Raw genomic sequence first — 24233 nt, 5'->3', positions numbered from 1 at the left:
GACACTCGGGGAGGGAAGCCTTGACCTCCCCTGGTCCGGCAAACTCCTTGGTTTGAGACCATTCAGGTCCCCAAGGATGCTGGACCAGGGAGGTCCAACCTGTGCTAGATCATCTATTCTGACTTCCTATATATCACAAGGCCACTAAATAACACACAGCCACCACCAGAAACAGACCAAAATATTATAGTCATTTAGTCTTCTAAAGGCTGTGTACCACAGGCAGAGAAAGAAGGACCAATGGGCATCAATATCACTTCTAAAACTTGTGTTTTAAGGAGAATGATTCCGTTCAAACCAAATACAATATGAACCTCTCTAATCCGGCACCCTCGGGACCCAATCAGTGCCATACCAGAAAATTTTCCAGACCATGGGAGGTCAATGTTGTTTAGCAGTATTACCAACACTTCCACTGCCTACTAGGCTCTTGAAAGAAAACACTTAGGAATAAATTAGAGCTAAACAACAGCACAGAACACTGGGAGCCAAGAATGGTAGCTGTAAACAAACTTTATGGGATGGGGAAAACTTGGACACACTCATAAGTAGTGGATATCCGGCTAACTAAAACCATGCCAGACCACGGATGTTGCTGGACCAAAGGGTGCTGAACTAGAGAGTTTCAACCTGTATTGGGTTTGAACAGAATCATTCTCCTCAAAGCACAAGTTTTAAGCTATATGGGACTCAATTTTTTCAGCAAGTCTCCCTTCTAGAGTAGACAGATATGAATCTATGTTTGCTGAATTTGATTCTTTTAGGTCCTCTTTTCATGCCTTTTTGCTTCCCCGTGATATTCTGGCAGCTAAAGATTTAATCCAAACCCCAGAGAAGTTTGGGAATTTTTCAGTTGATTTCACAAGCCTTTGGATTGGATCCTAAATGAACCAATTTTACTTTTATATATTTATTTTTACAATGCACTGATGTTCCATTTTCACCTTTTTTAAAGTAATTCATGACTATCTACTAGCCTAGTATTTTTTAAATTAAATTTGAATAATGTGATTAGTTTTACAGATTTCTATTTCCAGTGATGCGTCATTTACTTATACTTCAGAAAAAAAATATTTACAAATACTTAAGATCTACTTTATCAGAAAAATGCCATATTTGCACTAAACTAATGTAGTCCTATCTAATGTATATAGTGTATACATAAAAATAACTTCTTACCAAGAAATAAACTCAGTCATAATTTTCAAAGACATATATTTTTTCATACTATATATATATATATATATATATATATATATATATATATATATATATAAATATAAAATTACATGTAAATGAATTGTCTAACCAATTCCTCACACTAACTATATCAACATACACCTATCAATCAAATTTGGGAGACACTTAATATAGTCAACAGACTTTTTCAAAAGCAGGATATATTTTTGTAAATACTGTAGATTTGTAAATACTGTAGATTTGTAAATACTGTAGATTTTTGTAAATACAAAGTGAGTAAAGGAGGCATAAAATAATTGCAATAGTCAACAATGTTAACCAGCAGTAAAGTAGAAGTTCAACATCTTACTTCCAATCTCCATCAACATGTTCCAGTGTTATTAATAGAAATTATTGATTCAGTGATTTCTGAAACAAATTCCTGCATTAGTTATTTTATAGCAGTCCTACATGAATTCAATATCTGTTAACAGCTACAATCAAATAAACTTAACAGGATTATCATTTTTGCCACCATGAATAACCCATATTTCTTCTCTATTAAAGTAATATGACCAATGAAGACTAGGTGAGAATCTAGGGACTTTTAAAGAAGAAACTAACCAAATCAAATGAAGTGTGTTGCAACAGATATCAGAGGCAACAGTAGCCAGTGGCTTGTGTGGTCACCTGATTTGTGTGTGTATGTATGCATGTGTGTGTGCGCGTGCGCACAGTACCACAAAAAAGGGAACACAAGGTTTTGTCACTGAATATGAACTTACCTTCCCACAAGCTCTGCAATGATGCCTCCTTTTGGTGAATGTAAATCTGGCCTCACACTTCATGCAGTTTGGTGCTTGAGAATCTGGAACCCAAACTGGAGCCACCTCACCTAAAGTAGTAAATGGCTTTCTGGTGGGAGCTCCAAACTGACCAGCTCTGAGATCATTATCTGGACTATCTGGAGCTACTGCAAGGCACGGACTACTAGACACCCCAGACTCATACTCTTCTAAATGTTCCCCAGTAGTATCAGTAATAGAGGCATTTAATGAAGTCTCATCAGGAAACATATCTGTTGCCAAGGTTTCCCCTATTTTTGCCTTACCGAAGATATCATTTTTATTTTTAGTATTACCTCCACAGTTTGGGGGAACAAGGTCATTTTGTAAATGGTCCGATAATGGCTTTGGAATTTGCAGTTTAAGATTTGTAGGTTGTTTGGGTCTTGCACCACCAAATGGAGCACTGATAGGTAGCAGATTAGTTACCGGTTTTGGTGATGTTTGCCCTTGCACAGCTGGTACCTGACTGCAGATATTATGTAAATAATTTTTCTTCATTTGGTCACCAGTGCTATTTAAAATAAGACCACTCCCATCAGCAGCCTCATTTCCTCTTTGTTCATAAACACTAGTGTAACATTCTGACTTGCTTTCCTCTATCTCCTTTTCCTCTGTCACTGAGTCTTCTTTAGAGGGTAAAGTCTTTGGAATATGAGCAACAATTGGGTTCTGCATTCCATAGGAATCACAACCATTAGACAGAGAGTTTGCTACAGATGTACCCATAACATCAGAGAGACTGGATCCTTCAAGCTCATCTATGCTAGTCCCCTTGATGTCCATGCTTGCCTCCATCATCCCATCTTCACCTTTTCTACTATTGCAAGCCTTCTCAGGCTCTTTCATCTGCAAAAGTCTTTCACTTTCTCCATGATTTTGCTTATTATTCATCTCATTCAGTTTAGTCAATTCCCAATTAGTCATCTCCTGAGATTCAGGGAAACACTCTGCCACGCTGAACAATTCAATTGTGCTGAGAATTTTGTCACATTCACCTACTTCGCCTTCCACAGCACTAACATTATCAGAAGCAAGACGTTCTGCAAAGCATTCACTGTAATTGCCACTTTCAGGTATATTTGGTTGACACATTTCAGAGAGCACCGGTAACCCAGATGGATACAGTTGAGATGTTTGCTTCTCTACAGCTTCCTCTAACAAGCTTCCACTACTTGAACCAAGAGAAGAATTTTTAGCTTCCAGGTCTTTTCTTTGAGTAATTGCTTTGTTAGTAAAATCCTCAATTGATGCACAACTCTCTTGTGTTTTAAGAGTGCCATCAACTGGTCTCTGCAATAAGGTCACTGCATTAATCCCTGCAATTGTAGACTCTGAGAACAGACAGTCTCTATTCATATTAAAATCATCCTTTAATCGTGGGGGGGTGCATGCATTGGTCAAACTATCAGTTGAAGTATTAATCAAATGGCTAACAGAGTCAGCCTCAGCATACAGTCGATTTAACTGTACTCCTTGCTTTTCTGTATCTGTATCTTTTTCAGTGGATCCATTTACAGTAACACCAAACTGATCATTCTGTCGGTTTTCATTATCCAGTGTAAAGTTAATAGAGTCCATTAAGGACTGAGTGCTGTAATTTTTACAATCTGGCAAATTGCCACTTTGTAGAGTCCTTCTGTCGCAGTTATGCATGACTGCCACTACAAGAACATTTTTCTCATCTGGCAAGCAGGCTGTATTTCCACATTTCTTTTCTCCTGTTTCCATAGTATTACACTGATCATCCTGATTACTATTTCTCTTCATTAAATGATCATCTGCTGTTGCCTGATCATCAATCCACACAGTTGGCGTCTCTGGATTTATACTAAGATCCATTCCATTAGCACAACAATCCCCCTCTCCTCCTGGTGAGGTGGTGGTTGAATGAGCCAGGGAGAAAGATTTTAATCTCTGTTGACACTCATTAGGAACTGAAGCTTCATTCACACTGGAAAGAGCTGGATTACATGACAGCCGATGAGAAGGGGGATCTAGAACCTGATTCCACTTTACATCCAATAACGGAGGTGAAACAGCATCATCTGAAAAATTAATAGTTGAAATAATGACTATATTATAAGCCATCACAGTGACATAACTCCCCCAACTCTTACTTTTTAAGATAGATAACCACCTGTGGTTCCTGTAATCCCGGGGTGGCCAAGAGGCTGCCAGCAGGCCAGATCCGGTCCACCAAGCCATCAGATCTGGCCCCCAGCCACCTCACTGGAACCCTTAGGCAGAGATCAGTTCACATTTTAAAAAGCCAGATGTTCTCCTCTTCGGAAGGCTGGGGAGGGAGACTTCTCATACTGTTCCTGCCTCCCCAACAAAATCTCTTAGTTCCTGGCCAATCTCTCAGTTTCCGGCCAACAGAAGCTGAGAATTTTCACTGGGAGCAGGGGCAGTGTAGGAAGCCTTCTCCCTCCCTCCTCGTCCCCTCTCCCCTTTCTCCTTCCTTTCATGCCCAGAGCAGAGCCACATGGAGCAGCGAGATGCCTGCAGCAGTCTGCCTGCTCCAGGTTTCTGCTGTTAAGTGCCTCCCAGCCAGAGCCTGCCTCTGGCACCCCAATCCCTTTCTTCCCCAATCCTCTCCCCCCTCCTGCACCCATAGCTCTTCCCAGATCTGGCACTCTAATCTCCTGCCGCAGATTACAATACAGGCAGTCCCCGGGTTACGTACAAGATAGGGACTGTAGGTTTGTTCTTAAGTTGAATCTGTATGTAAGTCGGAACTGGCGTCCAGATTCAGACACTGCTGAAACTGACCGCCAGTTCTGACTTACATACAGAATCAACTTAAGAACCCCAGGCGTCCCCAAGTCAGCTGCTGCTGAAACTGATCAGCAGCTGATTCCAGGAAGCCTGGGGCAGAGCAACTCTGCCTCGGGCTTCCTGTAGTCAGCGCTGGTCAGTTTCAGCAGAAGCTGACTTGGGGACGCCTGGGGCAGAGCAGCTGGGGTGCTACTGGACCAACCCAGCAGCACCCCATCTGCTCTGCCCCAGACGTCCTGATTCAGCCGCTGCTGAAACTGACCAGCAGCGGCTGAATCAGGACCTGGGGCAGAGCAGCTGGGGTGCTGCCGGGTTGGTCCAGTAGTGCCCACGGGCGCTGCAGGACCAATCGGCAGCGCCCCAGCTGCTCTGCCCCAGAGTCCAAAACAAAAGCCTGGTCTGCTGGGGGGGGGGAGCACACTAGCTGCGCCCCCCCCCAGCAGACCAGGGACACGGGGAGCAGAGCTGCAGCGGCAGCGGGGTGCCGCGCCTCTGAGGCTTTGCTCTGGCAAAGCCTCAGAGGCGAGGGACCCGCCACGGCTGCGGCTTCAGTCTGGGTGCCTGTGGTCTGCTGGGGACGGCCCCCAGCAGACCACAGGCACCCGGACTGAAGCCACAGCCGCGGGGGGTCCCGCGCCTCTGAGGCTTTGCCAAAGCAAAGCCTCAGAGGCGCGGGGAACCGCCGCTGCTGCCACTCCAGTCTGGGTGCCTGTGGTCTGCTAGGGACGGTCCCCAGCAGACCACAGGCACCCTGACTGAAGCCGCAGCCGCGGGGGGGTCCCACGCCTCTGAGGCTTTGGCAAAGCCTCAGAGGCGCGGGGAACCGCCGCTGCTGCCGCTTTGACTGAAGCGGCAGCAGCGGCGGTTCCCCGCGCCTCTGAGGCTTTGCTCTGGCAAAGCCTCAGAGGCGCGGGACCCCCCCGCGGCTGCGGCTTCAGTCAGGGTGCCTGTGGTCTGCTGGGAACCGTCCCCAGCAGACCACAGGCACCGGGTCTCAAGGGGCAGCAGCAGCGGTTCCCGCGCTTCTGAGGCTTTGCTCTGGCAAAGCCTCAGAAGCGCGGGAACCCGCCCGGTGCCCCTGGTCTGCTGGAGACGGTCTCCAGCAGACCAGGGGCACCGGAGCAGCTTACGAACGGGGCTTTCTCGCCCCGACTTCCGGGGCGAGAAAGCTCCGTTCGTAAGTGTGGATCCGACATAAGTCGGATCCGCGTAAGTCGGGGACTGCCTGTACCCTCCTATCCTAGGTCACATCCCAAAATCCTGCATCCCAGGCCTCTATCCTAGACCACAACTGCCTCCTTCACCCAAACTCCCTCCCTCCTGTACCCCAGTCCTTTAACCCAAAGCTCTCTTCTGTGCCCAACCTCCATCCCAAACCCTGGAATTCCATCATTAATAGCCTGGAAGACTGTGACCCTTGACCATTTTCAAAAATCTTGGAGTGGCCCCCCCATCAAAAATTATTGCCCCACCTCTGCTGTAATCCTTTTATGTAACCAAAGCTATTCCTAAAGAAAAATGAATAGATGTCTTAATATGGGCACAACAGTAAAAGACCACTTTGCTAATACTGAAGTACACAAGATCAACATGTACTGATGTTGCACAGAATTTCTGGAAAAGAACATCTTTAAGCTGTATGACCAGTTGTCCAGTTCTACTCTGAACAGGCAAGTCTTAATTAACTAATTGATACATGATGTAGAAAGGGGGAAGACGACACAACATACAAAAAATGCTTGCTTTCCTCTGCAATAGGAAAGAGGAAATTAGAGTAAGCAGAGATTTTACACTTAGAATATGATCACCTTCACTCTATGGTTTATGTGCAGCGGCATTTTTGCCAGGGTGCCTGGTTCTCCCAATACTGAAGAAGCATGTTTAAGTAACTGTTTTCACTGAATTGTTAAAAACAATCCACATCAATATCTCCACTATTAGGATTTGTAAAACCCTTTAAATACAAGTTACAATTCTGACAATATCCTTCTAAAAGTTTCCTACATCAACAGTTAAATATAAAACACTTCAAAACCGGTTGAAGAAATTGATTATGAGATGCTGTCCACTGCTAAGGAAAACCATGTACAATTCACTGGTGGCTTTGCAAATTATGAAATCAGTTTGTAATTTATGAAAATGAAAAGGATGCTATACTCCCCTCCCCCACCTACAGTTGTCGCTGTATAATATCAAACACATTCATCTACACCCTTTTCACAAAAGTCACTCACCTTCATTTTGTTCAAATTCATCTAAAACCTTATCAAGGTTATATGCCTCTGCTTGGAAATAGTTCTCCATTTGTCAGAAAAATACCACCCAGTTCCTTGTCTGAACCTGTAAAAACAGAGACCGGATTAACAACAGGTATCCAAGATTCAGTTAACAATATTCCATTATCCACTCCCTAGATTTAGTAGGAGAAAATTCCCTTGAATATATTCAAAACTGTAGGTCAATGTAATATACTGTACACACAAATGGAGGACTTTTTCTGACTATCAAAATTATTTCTGCAACTGAATTAACCAAAACCTAATTAGCTGCTTCCCCATGAAGATCATTTTTTTTTTTAACTTGGGAGCCTTCGAAGTTTACAAATAATGGCAAAACAAATATACTTTAAATTTTAAGCCAAGTTCAGATTTTATTTAAATAATTAACTACCACAAGCACATTTGAAATGTAAGATGTTAAAAAATCAAACTAAATTTGATAAAGCAAATTTAAATGTAGACATTTATTGGTGTGGGCCAGGTGGCTGAAGCAACAATGCTGTTAACATTAGAGAAAGGCAGTTTCATTTTCACATGCTGGCTGTCAGAGTAGCTGAAATTATTCTAATCAGATGAATGGAAAGAATACTAAACCTAAAACTAAATCTGCAAATGTAAGTCATTTCAAAGTACACTTCATTCCATACCACATTACTTACAAGATTGCAAGATACTCCACTTATTTAGGTGCATTTTTAATTTAGTGGCAAGAATGTCTTTCAGAGATTCAGAAATATGAAGTCTAAATGAGAGTGGGAGATTTTTCTGTAGGAGTTGCAGAAAGGAGTGTCTCTTTTTTCCATATTCCAAACCTCCCAGATTTTTCCCACTAGAATAACGAGTGATAAATTTAAGAGAAGGAACCTTCCATTCTTAGTTACTGAGAGCATTTGCATCTTAACTAATGTGCAGGAGTCAGAGCTGGAGGTGAGGTGTGCAGGAGTCAGGGTGAGGAAGGGCTCAGAGTATGAGGTGAAGGGTGCAGGAGTCAGAGCCGGGCGTTTAGAGGAGGAGGGTCTTGGCAGGAGGGAGACTCAGGGCAGCGGGTGAAAGGCTCAGGACAGGGAGTGGAAGTGGCTGCCAGCTTCTCCCCAGAGTCACGGGGGTACAACATGGCCAGCCCAGGGATGGGGGGGACGCACCGCATGGCTGGCCAGAGCTCCCTGGGGGCAGCACATGGTGGCTGGCTAATGCTCCAGGGGGTAGACCAGTGTGGAGGGGGCTGTGCTACCAGCAACGACTGCTCACTGGGGCACTTTGATCATGTGTGTCCCTCTGTGGTCATGTGTGAGTATAACTGTACCTGATATCACACCCCTCCTTTTCTGTGTCTTCCACCCACATCCCATTATCCTGGCACAACCAAACCCTGACCTTGCTTTAAGTTACGATAAGAAGAAACTGCAAACCAAATTTGGTGGTCCTAGCTCTTATCATTTAGGAGGAGTTATTGAGCAAACAGACTCACAGACAGACAGGCAGGCAGATGCACATATCTAAAATATATAGTAAGATTAATGTGGCTATCCCAGAAAACCATCATAGTGGTAAAACTAACAACGGTAAATCAATCTGATAGGAATTCTGTAATACTTGAAGTACAACCATGTCTGTTGTGAGAACTCCCACATTCAACACACAGGCCACTGAGGAATGGAAAGTCAGCACCACCAAATGAACAAGATGCTCAACTGAGCGTCTGAAATAGGGATATTAGATTGAATAATCATGTAACCGCATCAAATTTTAGCAATTACACAACTATTCAACAGTCCCTAGGGGTGGGGCTGGTAGCCAGTGCACTTCCGGCCTCACTCACAGGGAGCCACCTGCCACCCCACGCTGCTGCCTCTCTATCATGCTCATGCCCGCTGTGGAGAGAGGCTGCTTCATGGTAGCATGGGGGAGAGGGATGACAGTATGGAGCCAATACTGGTGACAGCAGACTTTTAAGCCTGCTGCCTTTCCTCCCTCCCTCCCCCACACCCGCTGCCTAAATAGGAGGCAACAAGGCGAGGGCAAGGCAGGTCAGTGGAGCCAGCATATTAGGAGAGTCGGCTTAAAAGCTGGCTCCCTGCGCATATTGGCTCCTGCCTGTCCCTGTCAATTAGTCAATTTCTCTTCCCCCTTGCTGTCTCTGAGATAGAGGCAGCCGCCGCATAGCTGATCCGCAGCTCAGCTGTGTGGCACTGCTCCTTTAAAATGCTGAAGTGCTATGGAGCCCGGGATCAGCTGGGTACTCCCCAGCTAACCCCAGGTTCCAAGTGGCATTTCCCCAGAACCCAGGGTCAGCTGGCTGACCCCAGGTTCTGGGGAAATGTCGCATGGAACTGTATAGGGAGATTTCAGCAAATCCAGTAATGTGCCTGAACCGCTATTGCTTACTGCCTGAACTTTAGCAACCAAGCTAACAGGCCCAAAATAGGCCTAGACAGCATGACCAAGTCACGGATGGGGAAGAAGGGGAGTTTGGGTTCCACAAAGAGGGCAGCTTGACCCCGTGTCCTTCCTGAGGCGCAAATCTCTAGTGAAATCGCTGAACTATACATTAAGAAAAACAGGAAGTTTGTCTAAATGCCCTAAGACATATATCTGTCAGGGCCCCCGAGCATGGAGTCTGTGAAAAAGGGGGGGGGGGAAAGCATCTGGTGAAAGTGATGATCAAAAGAAAACCTCTTGCTTAACCTTTAAAAAGTGCTTGCCTATCAAGTTTTTGAGTGACATGTTATTGCAATAACCAGGGCTTGACGAACCGTGGCGAAAGCCACTCGCCAGCCCCGCACTGCACATGCGCAAGAGCCGCATTGCACATGCACACGCCGCCGGTAAACGGGGCGCCGGACTGAAATCTACTCGCCACGGGTGAGTAGATTCAATAGATTGTCAAGCCCTGGTAATAACTAATGGATAAATAGGGAAGAAAAGTTTGAGTTGGGGAGGGGGGCAATTCTGGGAACACTTGAAGGGACGCCTCGAGGACTCCTTGAGGACTCTTCACTTCTGGACACATCTTCGTCCCCACCGGCAGACAGAAGACTGGCCATCAGAAGCCTCACTCGAGAGCCACACTGAACTTCGGTAATTATCGAGGGTGGGGGTGTTTTACTAACCTGTTGCTGACGTGTGTAAGTGCTTGTAACTAAGTAAAGTTTAGCTTTAAGTGAAAGCACTCTTGTGTTGTCCTGTTTGTACCATCCATCTATTGGTCAGACGACCATGTCTCCCCTGAATTATTTCCTAACACCACCTCGCAGACAGTAAAAGTTACCAAGAGGTTTGGGTTGAAAGAACTCTGGGTAACAGAACCAAGGCAGCGTGTGCTATAGTCAGCTGACCCCAGGTTCTGGGGAAGTGCTGCGTGGAACCTGGGGTCAGCTGGGGAGTCCCACGCTGACCCCGGGCTCCATGACTCTGAGTTCCCCGATGGGGATTCTTGTACATTTCAAAGCAGGAATGCGGAAGTGCCTATCGACTAGTCAATGGAAATTTCATCGACTACTCAACTAGTCAATTAACCACAATTTAACATCCCTAGTGTCAATCTGAAGTTGCACTTCACTGTAACCATGTACCCTACCTTTTTTACACCGGGAAAATGCAAGCAATCAGAAAATATATTGACTAACACGTTTTAACTACTACAATGTTAAACACCATTTTTCTCTAGTGTGGGCAAAGCCAGTTGTGTTTAAAACATTTGCAGGTCAAACAATGCAATATTCACAGTGAGAAATCAAACATTCGAATATAAGGAGAAACACAGTAAATATTTTTAAACTCAATCTTAACTTTGCTTCTTTGTGTTTAAACCTTAACGTGGCCTCTGATTACAAGTTATTTACCAATATATAATTAAATAGAAATGTCATTTTAAATAGTGTAATCTACAAAACAAAGCTGTTTCAAAGAAAATCAGTTCAGTAGTTTTGAAGTTATGAATTGTATTAGGCCCAATCACAAGCTCATGTTAAAAAACAGGGACCAGATATAATGATGCACTCCACAGGATCTAAAAAGCAGACTGACCTTATCTCATCTGGCACGGGGAAATCCCCAGCTGCTGTAGAGCTGGTGTAGATGGCGCCTACACTAACTCTCAACATGGCGATTAACCGGAATGAGAGGAAACACAAACAGGATGCTGTTGCGTTCCAAATATTTTCTACTGGCAAATAGTTCCTTTGGCTGCTATAGTCAGAATTGTACTCTAGAGCCGCATAAAGTATTCCAGAGTCAGCACAGAACCAACCCCAAAGCTAAGAGACATCTGTTCTTTGGTAGACCCCACCGCCAGCTGTGCCTAGCAAAACCCTAAATATTTGCAAGCCATGATTAACTTGGGAAAGTTGGCTACTTATATAGCAGCAAAATAAACTAAGGATCAGACACTAATGCTAATTATGTTTTCTCTTGGTTTCTCAATGAGAAAACTGCACTTAGACACAGAAACCAAAGAACAGTCCTGTCCAGATTATTATGTAGTGAAATGTGTAGACAATACTACTTTCTAAAATAAAAATTAAGCAATATCTCAATCCACGCAAAACTACTACATCAAAATATAAAGCTGTCTTGACAAAAAATTCAGAGATAAGGCTAGAATCCTCAGCTAAGTCCTCCCAAATCTGCCCATATGCTGTATTTTACTGTGTCTGGTCCAGGGTATAGGATCATCTACTGATGATAAGGCATACAGCTTGATGACTAACCACATCATTTACAATACCCAGTCATGCTTGCATTGCAACAAGCTGAGTGGTTTACAGAATAACAATTTTAAGAGAAGCTCTCTCAAGAATTTGAGAAAAGTTCAGCATTTTTCATTTGATACCATATTGGCTTTCTCTGAGCAGCTGAAGTCTACGGTTTATCTTTAGAGAGTTTCTAAAATGCCAGGTTTAGAATGCAGACTGAGGCAGCTTGTATTCATGGGTCCCTATGGACACTTACTGCAAATCAGCAGATTATTAGGCTGCCAGGCACACATAAGCCAAGCACTCAAAATCCCACATAACACTTCTCATTCAAATAAATTATAGCAATATACTGCATTTGTATTTTTTTTAAATTAGCTGCTTCTTCCCTAAATATATAAACACAAAATTAGTGCATATTAGGGAAAAAAAAAAACCTGCAAAAGTTTTTTGCATTTTTTCCTCACCCTCATTTTGATGCTTTCACTCAGAGCATCCCACCAAACTCTTAAACACTTGCCATTAACGTTGTGCCCGAAAACACTCTGTCTTAATGCATATTCCTCCTTAAAAACTGGCTTCTGATCTACCAAAATTAACTCAACTACATCAAGATGATTATTTTATTCAAGAATACTTGAATATTATACTATACATTACAGATCTACCCATGTCTATATTTAATTTAGAATATAATGGCAGAGGCCCAATCTGACAGTCCCACTGAGATCAATTAGATTCTGCCCAAAAGCACATGCAAATATCTGTAGGCTTGAGCAGTTTGAAAAGCATCAGACAGGATTCCTGTACTCAATGACATGTAACCCATGATCTGTTTGAAACTGCACCATACAATTTTTTTCCTGCTTCTTAAAACTTAAAAAGGGCATCTATCAAGGAATTCTCACGCATAAATATATAAACTTTTCTGTAGGATCATTTAACTAAAGTGGACGGCAGGCACTGATTTATGTAACTAGACACACCAATAATCATTGACTTGATTTTTGAGGAGGAGGAAAGAAGACACACACTCTACTGATTACAGTTTTTGAAAACATTTTTTAAACAGTGAAACAGCTCTTTATGCTTCCATACATTAATGCCACATGCAAAAAATGTTTCTGGCTTAAGAAAAATTCCAATCTGATCACCCATTCAGATAGACTTTTAAGCACAGAATACATTTTTCAGGTTCCTTTTAAGATTCCTGAAAACAGTAACTTAGTATGCACTCAAATATATCTGCATTGGTATTAATTAAGATTTAAACTAGATATTTTCTCCCCTAATCATGCCTGTTTTGCCCACTACATGATTTATACTAACTGAAGTGATAAAAAAGAACAAGCTGAAGAACAAGGTCACACACAACTAGAGAAAGCAGTTTACTTTATTTTTATTGATTTTAGTCTCTCTCAAAGAGCAGGTACTTTACCAATGTTATTTGGAATACTTTGAAGATCCAGGAGTTCATCGATGCAGACAGTCTCACCACCAATGCAGATTGCAACTTTTCCACGCAGTCTTGTTTTGTGAGGTTCTCGTTCCTGTCCTTCCATGAATCCTCCATAAAGGGTCCACCCAACATGCTGGAGGCCTTCCTCTTGTTCTTTTTACGTCTCATGGATACCAATGGAACATACACGCTGTCCACCTGTTATCTCAGTCTCACTACCTGGTCATCCCATCTCCTTTTCTGATCGTACATAACTTGGATGATATTGTTGACACCACTTCTTGCATCCAAATCATCCAATAACCCCATGGCTGCGGCTCTCAAAGAAAAAAATTGAAGCTCATGGCCGGGCCACTGTGAGCCGCATGTGTGCTCACGGCCCGCGCCGTTCCACTCACGGCCCTCAGTGCACTATGTTATATCCTGCACGTGCAGGCTCGGTCGCACACAGCGTCCCAGCCAGCATGTGCTAGCAGCTGGCTGCTGAGTGCAGGCAGCGGCAGCAGCTCTGGGTGCAGCATAAGGTTAGTGGGAGGGGAGGTGTCTGGCTCTGGGGGAAAGGAGGAAAGTTGGGGGGGCGGGTTGCGCACAGCATGCCGGCCACTCAGCACACCGGCTGCTCAGCGCATTCACCCCAGCGGCTAGAGAGAGACATGTGGCTGAGGCGGTGACTCAGGGACCTGAGAATTAGGTTAGAGTGGGGGTGGGGGTGGGTTGCCTGGCTCTAGTCTGAGGGAAGAGAGGGGAGGGGAATTGGGTTCTGGGGGGGAGGGGTTGTGCACGGTGTCCCAGCCAGCACGTCTCAAGGCCAGCTGCTCAGCACACGCTGTAGTGTGGCTGTAGTGGCAGCTCAGCCTCCGGGACCCGAGAATTAGATTAGAGAGGGGGGATTGGTATAGAAGGGGGCCAGTGCCTAGCTCTGGGGGGGAAAGGAATCGAGTTGAGGGTATGTGTTCCTGACTCTGGGGAAGGGGAGGGGAGGGGAAGGGAATTGGATTAGAAGGTGTGTGCGCCTGGCTCTGGGGAAGGGGAGGGAGATTGGTTGGGAGGAGGTGTCTGGCTCTGGGGAAGGGTGGGAGATTGGTTGGGGGGAGGTGTCTGGCTCTGGGGAAGGGGTAGAGGATTGGTTGGGGGGAGGTGTCTGGCTCTGAGGAAGGGGTGGAGGATTGGTTGGGGGGTGTGTGCACATGCGTGCGTGTGTGCGCGTCTGGCTCTGGGGAAGGCGAGGGGGATTGGGTTAGGGGAGGGGAAGTGCCAGGGGGAAGGGAGGGGAAGAGCAGCCAGCGCGTTTCCTGAGACCCGGGATCCCCAGGTACTGGCACCAACTGTCTGTCCCCTCCTCCTGGCCAGACCCCCCCCCCTACAAGCACCCTGCCCCAGCACCCACGCACTCTGCCCCAGCACCCTGTCCCCACCAGCACAGTTGGGGCCACTTTAGTAAAGCTTGGCGGGGTGGGGGGTGGGGTGTTTGGAGGGGGTTTTTTTTGCATCTCACTTGTGTGGCCCCGACTGACTTTTCTGTGGGTCAGCGACCCCTGACTCAAAACAGGTTCCCCGCCACACTCATAAATTAAGACAACGCTGAAACATTTTGTGTTTGACATAATATTTTATTTAAAAATGAATCCTGGCCAAGAAGCCCCCAGTTGGGGCCAAGCCCCCATCTAAAAGCAGCATCATAACACTGCTGCACCACCCCACCCCCTCAGACCTCAAACCTGAGCCTATCATACACTGGAACCCCTTGTCCTGAGCCGCTCTCTCATCACCAAACTCCTGCACCCCTACATCCCCAGTCTTCCGTCACAACACTTCTGCACCATCCACACACTGCAAATCTGTGTCCTGAGCCCATCATACTCACAGCCTCTCTGCCCTGAGCCCCTCATGCACCCCAGTCCAAACTCCTGCACCCTCACAGCCACCCCAACCCTCCACCTGACCCCAACACTCTCCAGCCTGGAGACGCCTCCCTGAACCTGCATCCTCTCCTCTACTTCCTCCTGAACCCAAATTCCCTCCCAGAGCTTGCACCTCTCACCCCTTCCCAGTGCTTTTTTTGTGAGCCACAATAGCAGTGGAGACAGCGTGAAGAGCCGGAGGCAAAGTTGTTGAGCCAAAAAAAGAAGAAAAAAGGGGGGGGGGGCGCGAAGACCCTGGGATGGATGTACCAGCACCTATTTTTCCCCCAGCGCAGCACTTTTTTTTTTTGCTCAACAACTTTGCCCCGGCTCTTCATGCCGTCTCCACTGCTATTGTGGCTCTTCATCTGGAACAGGTTGCCACCCCAGCTGTAGCCTACTTACACCCACCATGCATCTTTCCATTGTTGTTTGGGTGATTTGCAGCTTTAATTTTTCTGTAAATATTGTGTTCCGAGTTTCACCACAATACAGAATTACCGGAAAGACGCTGGTGTTAAAGAGATGGGCTTTTGCAGTGGTAGAAAGTTTGGGATCAACAAAAACACTGTGCAGATTCCCAAAGACAATCCAATCTGACCTCCTCCTGCTGCTCAACTCCAGGCCCAACTCATTGTTCATCTGCAATGTTTGGACAAGATATACATATTGATCCACTAACACAACGGAATATCCATTCAACTGCATGACATACTCTGGACAATATATGTTTTTCATCCACTTCGTTTTTCCAGTGTGGATGGTCAGGCCAATCTCCTTCATGTTCTTAATGATGTCACCGAGGAAGGTTTGTAATGTTTCGGTTTTGATGCCATTAGGACAATATCATCTGCAAAAAGGAGCCTCTGAAGAACTTCGCCATCAATCAGAAATCCATCTTTCACTTCGATCTTCCACACGATGTTTTCCAGGATGCTGGCAAACAACTTTGGTGAACAAACATCCCCATTTTACTCCTTACTTAACTTCGATGATCAAGGGGGTCATCAAAAAGCATGATTTCCGTAGTTGCATCCATCATGGAATCTTGTATGATTCTAATATACACAGGGGAAACGCCCTGTGAAAAGAGTACTTAAAGCTGCATTTTGTTCCACTGAGTTAAAGGCTTTTTTAAGTCAGTGAACAACAAGCATAGTGGGATCTTGTACTTGCTACACCTTTCGGTCATCTGTGTGACCACAACTGTGGAGAATCCCCTACAACAGCCTGCCTATTCTCGTCTCATGTTTTCCGCAAGGACACCCTCAATACAGGCATACTTCATTCTCATAAAGACCTTATAAAGATGAGAAAGCAGGCAGATGGGTCAATAGTTGTGGAATGTCTTCTTGATCACCTTTTCTTTTGGCAGAAAAACAGTTCGCGATCTCTTCCAGTCCTTTGGAATTCTCCCCTCTTTATTGTATGCTTTTAAGAGTGCATCACCTCCCGCACAAAATTTTTCCTACATGTACTTGGTCTAAACCTGCCACTCTTCCCAACTTCATCTTCTGAAGTAGTCATAGGAGTAGCATTTTTGTGGGCTTGATTTATCATTGATGTATAGACTGTTCCATGCATTTGCTGAAGATATAAAATTTTGTGTTAGTAGCAATAACTACTTTTACCGATGTTACATAATATCTAATACAAAATTTTACATCTTCAGCAAATGCAAAGAACTATCTATACATCAATAATAAATTAAGCCCAGAAAAAGACTATTCCCAACACTTTATGTCCACTACCCTGAAAGTCTTACACAATACAATATAGTTAATATTTTAAAAGTATTACTTTATAAACGTTATGAGAAAAATCTGTATATTCTAATATTGTAATGGGAAATTGATTATTTAAATTTGATCAATACGGAGACAAATAGAAATGTTTCCATATTTCCCCTCCACAAATCTAAATGCAAAAAGTTATTTGTAAACAAATACACATTCTACTAAGAAGCTTGAAATTCAAACTTTGTAGCACTAAGAACCAGTCACTGAAACTGACTCTACAAAAATGAACCTGATCCCATTGATTTTCATTATCCATGCTGAAATATACAAAGTAACAAAGCACATCAAAAGAGGCAAGTACACTGAAACATTTTAATTATTTTACTTAATAATCCAAGGCAACTTACTAGTATCATATATTAAAAATGTGTGTTTTCACCAGATTGCTGAACTGACAAAGTCCCGTAACTGGTGCCTACCCATAGTCATTATTTACCAGAAAAAGGACCCTGGAAATGCTGAAATGTAAAATCAAATAAACTTTTTCTTTCAATCTCTGTTCTCAAAAACCCAACAACAACAAAAAAAAACCCCACAGCTTAATGACCTTTTCGTGACAGGGGAGGAGGCTGACTGCTTATCAACAATGGATACTAATGCTGCTCCTTCCCCAATGCATTCTCCATAACTCTCAACGTATTAGAACCTGCCTAGGATATAATTTTTTTCTTGGATGGCCAAGGATTAAGGACTGAAAGTGAAAAAACACAAAAGTCTAATACAGTATGCTATAATGATCTGACAGCTATTGCCACTGAGGTTTAGAACTGTAGTTTAATAAAAAAAATCTTTATCCTTAAACTAAACACACTTCGTAGTTAAACAGAAACATACACCTTTGTTGTTTGCTGGCTGTCTCACAGCTAATTCATGTGAACGAGTACCAGCATCCGAATATAAGTGTAGTAGGCTTTTCCCTCCTCATCCCCTATTTTAAAGGATTATATAGCATTTTTCATCTGTAGCTGTAAAGCAGTTCTCGACAGCTGATCATATGATTTCCATGTAGTGCCTCCTGGGAATAAAGACCCATGCCCTTCAGAATATTTATATGATTTGAGGAGAAAGGAAAGTGCAAAAACACTAATTGCAAATTCATATTGAATTTACCAAATAATTTCAAGGCAACTTAATTTTTTTCTACTTTTGAATTTATTAAAATTTCCCACACACACCCTGCAAAAAAAGAAATATTTTCAGAATTACCAGCAAGCCAAAACATCCATTATTCACTTAGCTCTAATCAGGGCCAGCTCTAGGCACCAGTAAATCAAGTACGTGCTTGGGGCGGCACATTTTCAGGGGCAGCATTTCTAGGTAAGCAGCTGCCCCCAGCAATGCCCAGCCCCACCCCGACGATTTTAAAGGGCTGCGGGAGACACCGCTACCCGCTGTGCAGTGCTGGCACCATGCGCGCCTGGAGCCTGCTGGCCGTCCTCTGCCTCCTGCTGCTGCCGGGCTTTGCCGCCTACTTCAGCTTGAACTCTGCTCCGCACCAGCACCTGTTAAAGGGACAGCAGCTGATTTCCTCCTCCCCTACGCTCCCACCCCTGGGAGCAGCAGGGGGAGAAGTGGGGCCCCTGGACGGCTCCCCACGGGCCTGGAGCGGGGCTGCTGCCTGGGCGCCAAGGACAAGCTCCACGTGTCTCCGGAAGCCACCTGCCTCATTCGCGACCACCTGGCACTGGGAGTTTCTCTCACCTCGTCTGCCTGGTAGAATCTTCATCCCTAGAGGTTTTTAAGTCTCAGCTTGACAAAGCCCTGGCTGGGTTGATTTAGTTGGGACTGGTCCTGCCTTGGGCAAGGGGCTGGATTTGACGACCTCCTGAGGTCTCTTACAGCTCTATGATTCTATGTTTCTTCAGAGGAGATGATCTTTAATCAAGATCATCTCATCTGAAGAAGTGGGTTTTACCCATGAAAGCTCATGATACTATATTTGTTAGTCTCTAATATGCCACAGGACTACAGGCAGTCCCCGGGTTACGTACAAGATAGGGACTGTAGGTTTGTTCTTAAGTTGAATCTGTATGTAAGTCGGAAATGGCATCAGCCGCTGCTGAAACTGATCAGTTTCAACAGTGGCTGAATCTGGACACCAGTTCCACTTACATACAGATTCAAGGTAAGAACCCCAGGCATCCCCAAGTCAGCTGCTGCTGAAACTGATCAGCAGCTGATTCCAGGAAGCCCAGGGCAGAGCAACTCTGCCTCGGGCTTCCTGTAGTCAGCCGCTGGTCAGTTTCAGCAGCGGCTGACTTTGGGATGCCTGGGGCAGAGCAGCTCGGGTGCTGCTGGCTTGGTCCAGTAGCGTGGCCGCTCCTCTACTGGACCAACCCAGCAGCACCCCAGCTGCTCTGCCCCAGGCATCCTGATTCAGCCACTGCTGAAACTGATCAGCAGCTGAATCAGGACGCCTGGGGCAGAGCAGCTGGGGTGCTGCCGGGTTGGTTCAGTAGCGCCAAGGAGCGGTGCTGCGGGACCAACCGGCAGTGCCCGACCTGCTCTACCACAGGCCCCCGGCTTTGCTCCACGTCTCCCTGGTCTGCTGGGGGGGCACTAGCTGCATTTCCCCCCCCCCCCCCAGAAGACCAGGGAGACATGGAGCAAAGTGGCGGAGGACCCGGGCCGAACCGTGGCTCTTTCAGATCAGCACCGCGGTCCGGCCCGGGTCCCATAAGAACTGAAATACTACCTACACCCTTTGGTATATCACCTGCCACTACCATCTGAAATTTAAACTGAAGACAACATTGCTATGTTCTTCTTAAAACATTATCAGTAAAGTAATGAGACAGCAACTCCCACCATCACCATCCTGAACCATAAAATCAGTCCAACAAAATCTCTCAGCCATTTCAAATGGAAGTGGAGAATACCAGATTGATAGCTGACCAACCCCAGTTTGTTAGACAAATCAACCTTAGTGAGAGGACAGGATATACAGGCAGTCCCCGAGTTACGCGGATCCGACTTATGTCGGATCCGCAGTTACGAACGGGGCACTTCCTCTCCCTGGTCTCGAGCAGACCAGGGAGAGGAAGCAAAGCGGCGGCGGAACGCGCGGCCAGCTGACAGCCCAGACGCGTCTGGGCTGTCAGCTGGCCGCGCGCTCCGCTCTGCTCCTCCCCCCCCCCCCGTCTGCAGACCAGGGGGAGGGGGAGCAGAGCGGAGCAGAGCAGAGCGGCGGAACGCGCAGCCAGCTGACAGCCCAGACGCGTCTGGGCTGTCAGCTGGCCGCACGTTCTGCCGCTCTGCTCTGCTCTGCTCCGCTCTGCTCTGCTCTGCTCCGCTCTGCCCCCCTTCCCCCTGGTCTGCAGACCAGGGGGAGGGGGAGCAGAGCGGAGCACGCGGCCAGCTGACAGCCCAGACGTGTCTGGGCTGTCAGCTGGCCGCGCGTTCTGCCGCTCTGCTCTGCTCCGCTCTGCTCCCCCTCCCCCTGGTCTGCAAACCATGGGGGGGGGGGGGAAGCAGAGCGGAGCACGCGGCCAGCTGACAGCCCAGACGCGTCTGGGCTGTCAGCTGGCCGCGCGTTCCGCCGCTCTGCTCTACTCTGCTCCCCCTCCCCCTGGTCTGCAGACCTGGGGGACGGGGAGCAGAGCAGAGCAAAGCCACGGAGCCCGAGGGCAGCAGGATAGCCACGGCGCGTCTGGGCTGTCCCGCTGCCCGCGTGTTCCGCCGCTTTGCTCCCCGTCCCCCTGGTCTGCAGACCAGGGGGACGGGGAGCAAAGCAGAGCAAAGCCACGGAGCCCGAGGGCAGCAGAATAGCCACGGCGCGTCTGGGCTGTCCGCTGCCCCCGTGCTCCGCGGCTTTGCTCCGGACGCCTGTGGTACAGCAGCTGGGGCGCTGCCGGTTGGTCCCGTAGCGCCGCTCTGGGTGCCACTGGACCAACCCAGCAGCACCCCAGCTGCTCTGCCCCAGGTGTCCCCTAGTCAGCAGCTGCTGAAAATAACCAATGGCTGACTCCAGGAAGCCCCTGCCCCGGGCTTCCTGGAATCAGCCGCTGATCAGTTTCAGCAGCAGCTGACTTGGGGATGCCTGGGGTTCTTAAGTTGAATCTGTATGTAAGTCAGAACTGGCGTCCAGATTCAGCCACTGTTGAAACTGATCAGTTTCAGCAGCGGCTGAATCTGGACGCCAGTTCCGACTTACATACAGATTCAACTTAAGAACAAACCTACAGTCCCTATCTTGTACGTAACCCGGGGACTGCCTGTAGATACAGTCTCCTCTGGAGCCAAACAGGTCCAGATTCCTACTCAGCATGATGTAGTAATGTTGTTTTGAATCTGAATGTCGATCAGTTCCACCTGCATTGACACAAAGGCAAGATGGGTTCCTTCCCACACAAAACAGGCTTTTCCCCAACCTTGGCCAGGTTGTAGTAAGGAAAAAATCATTATTTTATGCCCTTTCCAAGTTAGCCTGAGAAAAAGGAAACCTTTTTTAAGGATGGATTCGTTCACATGATAATTTTAGAAATTTTAACAAACACCATGGGGTTGGCATTAGCTGTGGGCTTAAGTGCTGGAGAACTTGAGCAGTGGGCGCTTTCTGCATCCAGCTCTGTATCTGGGAGAAAGGAAAGACTCTCATGTAGGGCCTCAGGAAAAAAATTTAGTGGCTTGTCCTTTTCCAATTCCTAAGGAAAACAATCATCCTCAAATTATTTCTTCTAGAATGATTCTCCAGATGGTTGACACTACTTTATTGCTTTTGGATCATGCTTTGTGGTTGTTCTCTTGTGATCTCTACAGAGCCCATGTCTGCTAAAGTAGAGATTCTTGTTTCATCTTCCCCAATTCTGGAGGGCAGCACCTGGCTCACTGATCTGGTATGCTGTAGTTGTGGCTTTAATTACAGAGGTACCTGCTGATAGTCTCCTAAGCAGAATCTGCTCTTCTGCACCTGCTTTAGCATTTTATAGATTTGATCCAGGTTTCCTCTATGAGTGGTGACCTTCTGCTCTGCACTGGGTTCTCAGAGAGCCTCTGTTTCTTTGCAATTTGCATGGAGTCTGGGTAGGAATGATGGTTCAAAACAAATCCACCCACTACAAAGCTGTTAAAGAGCAAGGTGAACCACCCAGAGACAAAAAATGTGGCTTCAGAATAGCAGATGTTGGTGGATTTCAGTGGGATTGAGCAGGAGCTCCAGATCTAAGCAACTATTTTCCTCTCCTGACTCCCAGAAGACTCATATTTAACAAGAATATTTAAAGCTCTGCCTTTCTTATTCCTTTGTAACTTACATATCAAACTGATTTATATACTGATATTAAAATATTATGTGGATGACACTTTTATTCCAATTTCTCAAGTAAGACTCAGAACAAATTTTATATAGCAGGGTTATCTAGCCATGAAAAAAAAGAAGTGTGTTGATGGAAACAATGACAGAACTTTATGACAGAAAGCAACACCACCAATTTAAAGAACAAAAATTCTATGCAAGTGCAAACAGCTTATGGACACTGACACCTTATTAGATCTATATTTGGAAGGCATGTAAATATTGTTATTCACATTTAACAGAGGGGAAAATAAGAAAATGTGCTTCGAAAAGTCACCTAAAAATCAAACATAAAAGGGACCAGGATAAGAATTCAGGAATTTTTGTCTCCCCGTCCTGGGCTCAGACCATTCCTTCTTAGTGATTAATTGTAAACATTAATTTCACTAAACTTTATCAGCCAATGCTAGAATGATTTACTATAGATCTTATAACAGCAGTTCTCAGATTTAATTGCACCATGGCCCCCTTCTGACAACAAAAATTACTATACAACCCCAGGAGAGGGGACGAAAGCTCAAGCCCTGCTGTCATAGGTGGGGAGGGCCCTGGGGGCAAAGCTGAATCATAGAATCATACAACACTAGAACTGGAAGGGACCTCGAGAGGTTATCAAGACCAGTCCCCTGCCCTCATGGCAGAACCAAGTACCTACTAGATCATACAAGAAGCAAAGCTGAAGCCTGTCATGGGGGGGGGGGGCGATTCAGTCTTTGGCACTGGGCCCAGCAGGCCTAACACCAGCCTTGGCAGTCCCATAAAAATGAGGTAAGGACTCATTTTGGGGTCCCAACCCCCAGTTTGAGGACCCCTGCCTTATAAGAAATATAAACAGAAGATTCCTGAGGTGAAAATTGCAATGGCTGTAATCACATGAAAAAATACATGTAAGTTGCTCTTTTATCTGTTCTGTTTCAGATACCAGGCACTGTCATTGTTTGACAGCATGATTACAGGGGACTGCACAACAACTTAAGTAAGTAACATGTTAGATCCAATGCTCCTGAGGACTTGCTTCAACCCTTAACAGTGGTGGTCAAGTTTGCACTCTGTTCCAGCACACAATAGTGACCTTTTGAATTTGCTCCTGGGAAAAAGAAGTAAAGCATTTCAAGTGTAAAGAATAGCTTGTTGAGAGAGCTAAGCAAGGGATATGTTTGTAGCTGATGAAAAATCTGCCCTCAGCACAGCCCGAGGGAGCTAGATCTGGGTTTGCAAAACACACACACACACACACACACACTTATTCTAAAATAAACGTAATCCCAATAAAAAGGTAAATGCAAGTTTAAAATCACAAAATCATTTATATTACACAATCATGTTTGTACCCCTAAACAGATGCATAATTTATTTTAAGGTAATCTACTTCTTGATCATTATCTGTATGATATTATACAGTGCAATATAGTATGAGCATTAATGAAATTATAGCATTATACAGTAACAGTATTAATGCTTACTTACTTCTTACCTTTTTATCTTATACATACGTTAAGAAACTGATTACCCTGTGCCTACTCATGACGACTGCTGCACAGTCAGCCAGTTCTGCTGAATCAGTACGTTCTATTTGATTCTGAAAAGAAAAAAAAATAAAAGCAGACTTTAAGATAAGTAATTCTGTTATGAACCCTGTTTTCTCAATACAGGAAATTTATTGCAGCTAGCACAAGCACATTCAGCAAATCTCCAAATGATTTAGTTTGTATTTGCAGCTTTTAATTCAGGGATCTATCTGCTCTGAAGGGCAGTAACAACAATATTCTGACTGAAGATGCCAGTGGTAATGGAAATGTTGCTACCTGTTTACAATTATTCTTCATTTAATTTTAAACATATAGAATGAGGCACCAACTGCAGCTTGTCCTTGTATCTTTGATGACCTTAAGTATAATGCTAATTTATTAAACTAATATAAAATTTATTATTTTATATCACATTAAGCCTTCCAAGAGTAAAAAGTGAGAAGATTTGATATTTAACAACTCATGATTCTCTCA

The 24233-nt window shown here is 45.3% G+C and overlaps 1 protein-coding gene and 1 long non-coding RNA gene across 4 annotated transcripts in view; one reads left to right on the top strand and one right to left on the bottom strand.

Annotated features, from left to right (window-relative positions):
* ZFYVE9 (zinc finger FYVE-type containing 9) overlaps nt 1–24233 on the bottom strand; it is a 122620-nt gene that overhangs the window by 62481 nt on the left and 35906 nt on the right. For 2 of the 3 annotated variants that reach the window (XM_075935973.2, XM_075935971.2), the window contains exons 2-4: nt 23705–23809; nt 7040–7145; nt 1965–4072 (exon numbers count right to left, since the gene is read on the bottom strand). In XM_075935973.2, coding sequence (XP_075792088.2) covers nt 1965–4072; nt 7040–7109 — 2178 coding nt within the window. In that variant the 5' untranslated portion in view covers nt 7110–7145; nt 23705–23809. The remainder of the gene's footprint in view (nt 1–1964; nt 4073–7039; nt 7146–23704; nt 23810–24233) is intronic. The other variant, XM_075935972.2, reaches the window with a different exon arrangement.
* The window catches only part of LOC142830539 (uncharacterized), a 64124-nt gene that overhangs the window by 30847 nt on the left and 9044 nt on the right, over nt 1–24233 (top strand). The window contains exon 2 of the long non-coding RNA XR_012905849.2: nt 23149–23206. This is a non-coding gene — a long non-coding RNA (uncharacterized LOC142830539). The remainder of the gene's footprint in view (nt 1–23148; nt 23207–24233) is intronic.

The sequence above is a fragment of the Pelodiscus sinensis genome, chromosome 9 (genome assembly GCF_052426305.1).
Source record: "Pelodiscus sinensis isolate ZL-2025 chromosome 9, ASM5242630v1, whole genome shotgun sequence".
Classification (NCBI taxonomy): Eukaryota; Metazoa; Chordata; order Testudines; family Trionychidae; genus Pelodiscus; species Pelodiscus sinensis.
This window is presented reverse-complemented; position numbering and strand designations above follow the sequence as displayed.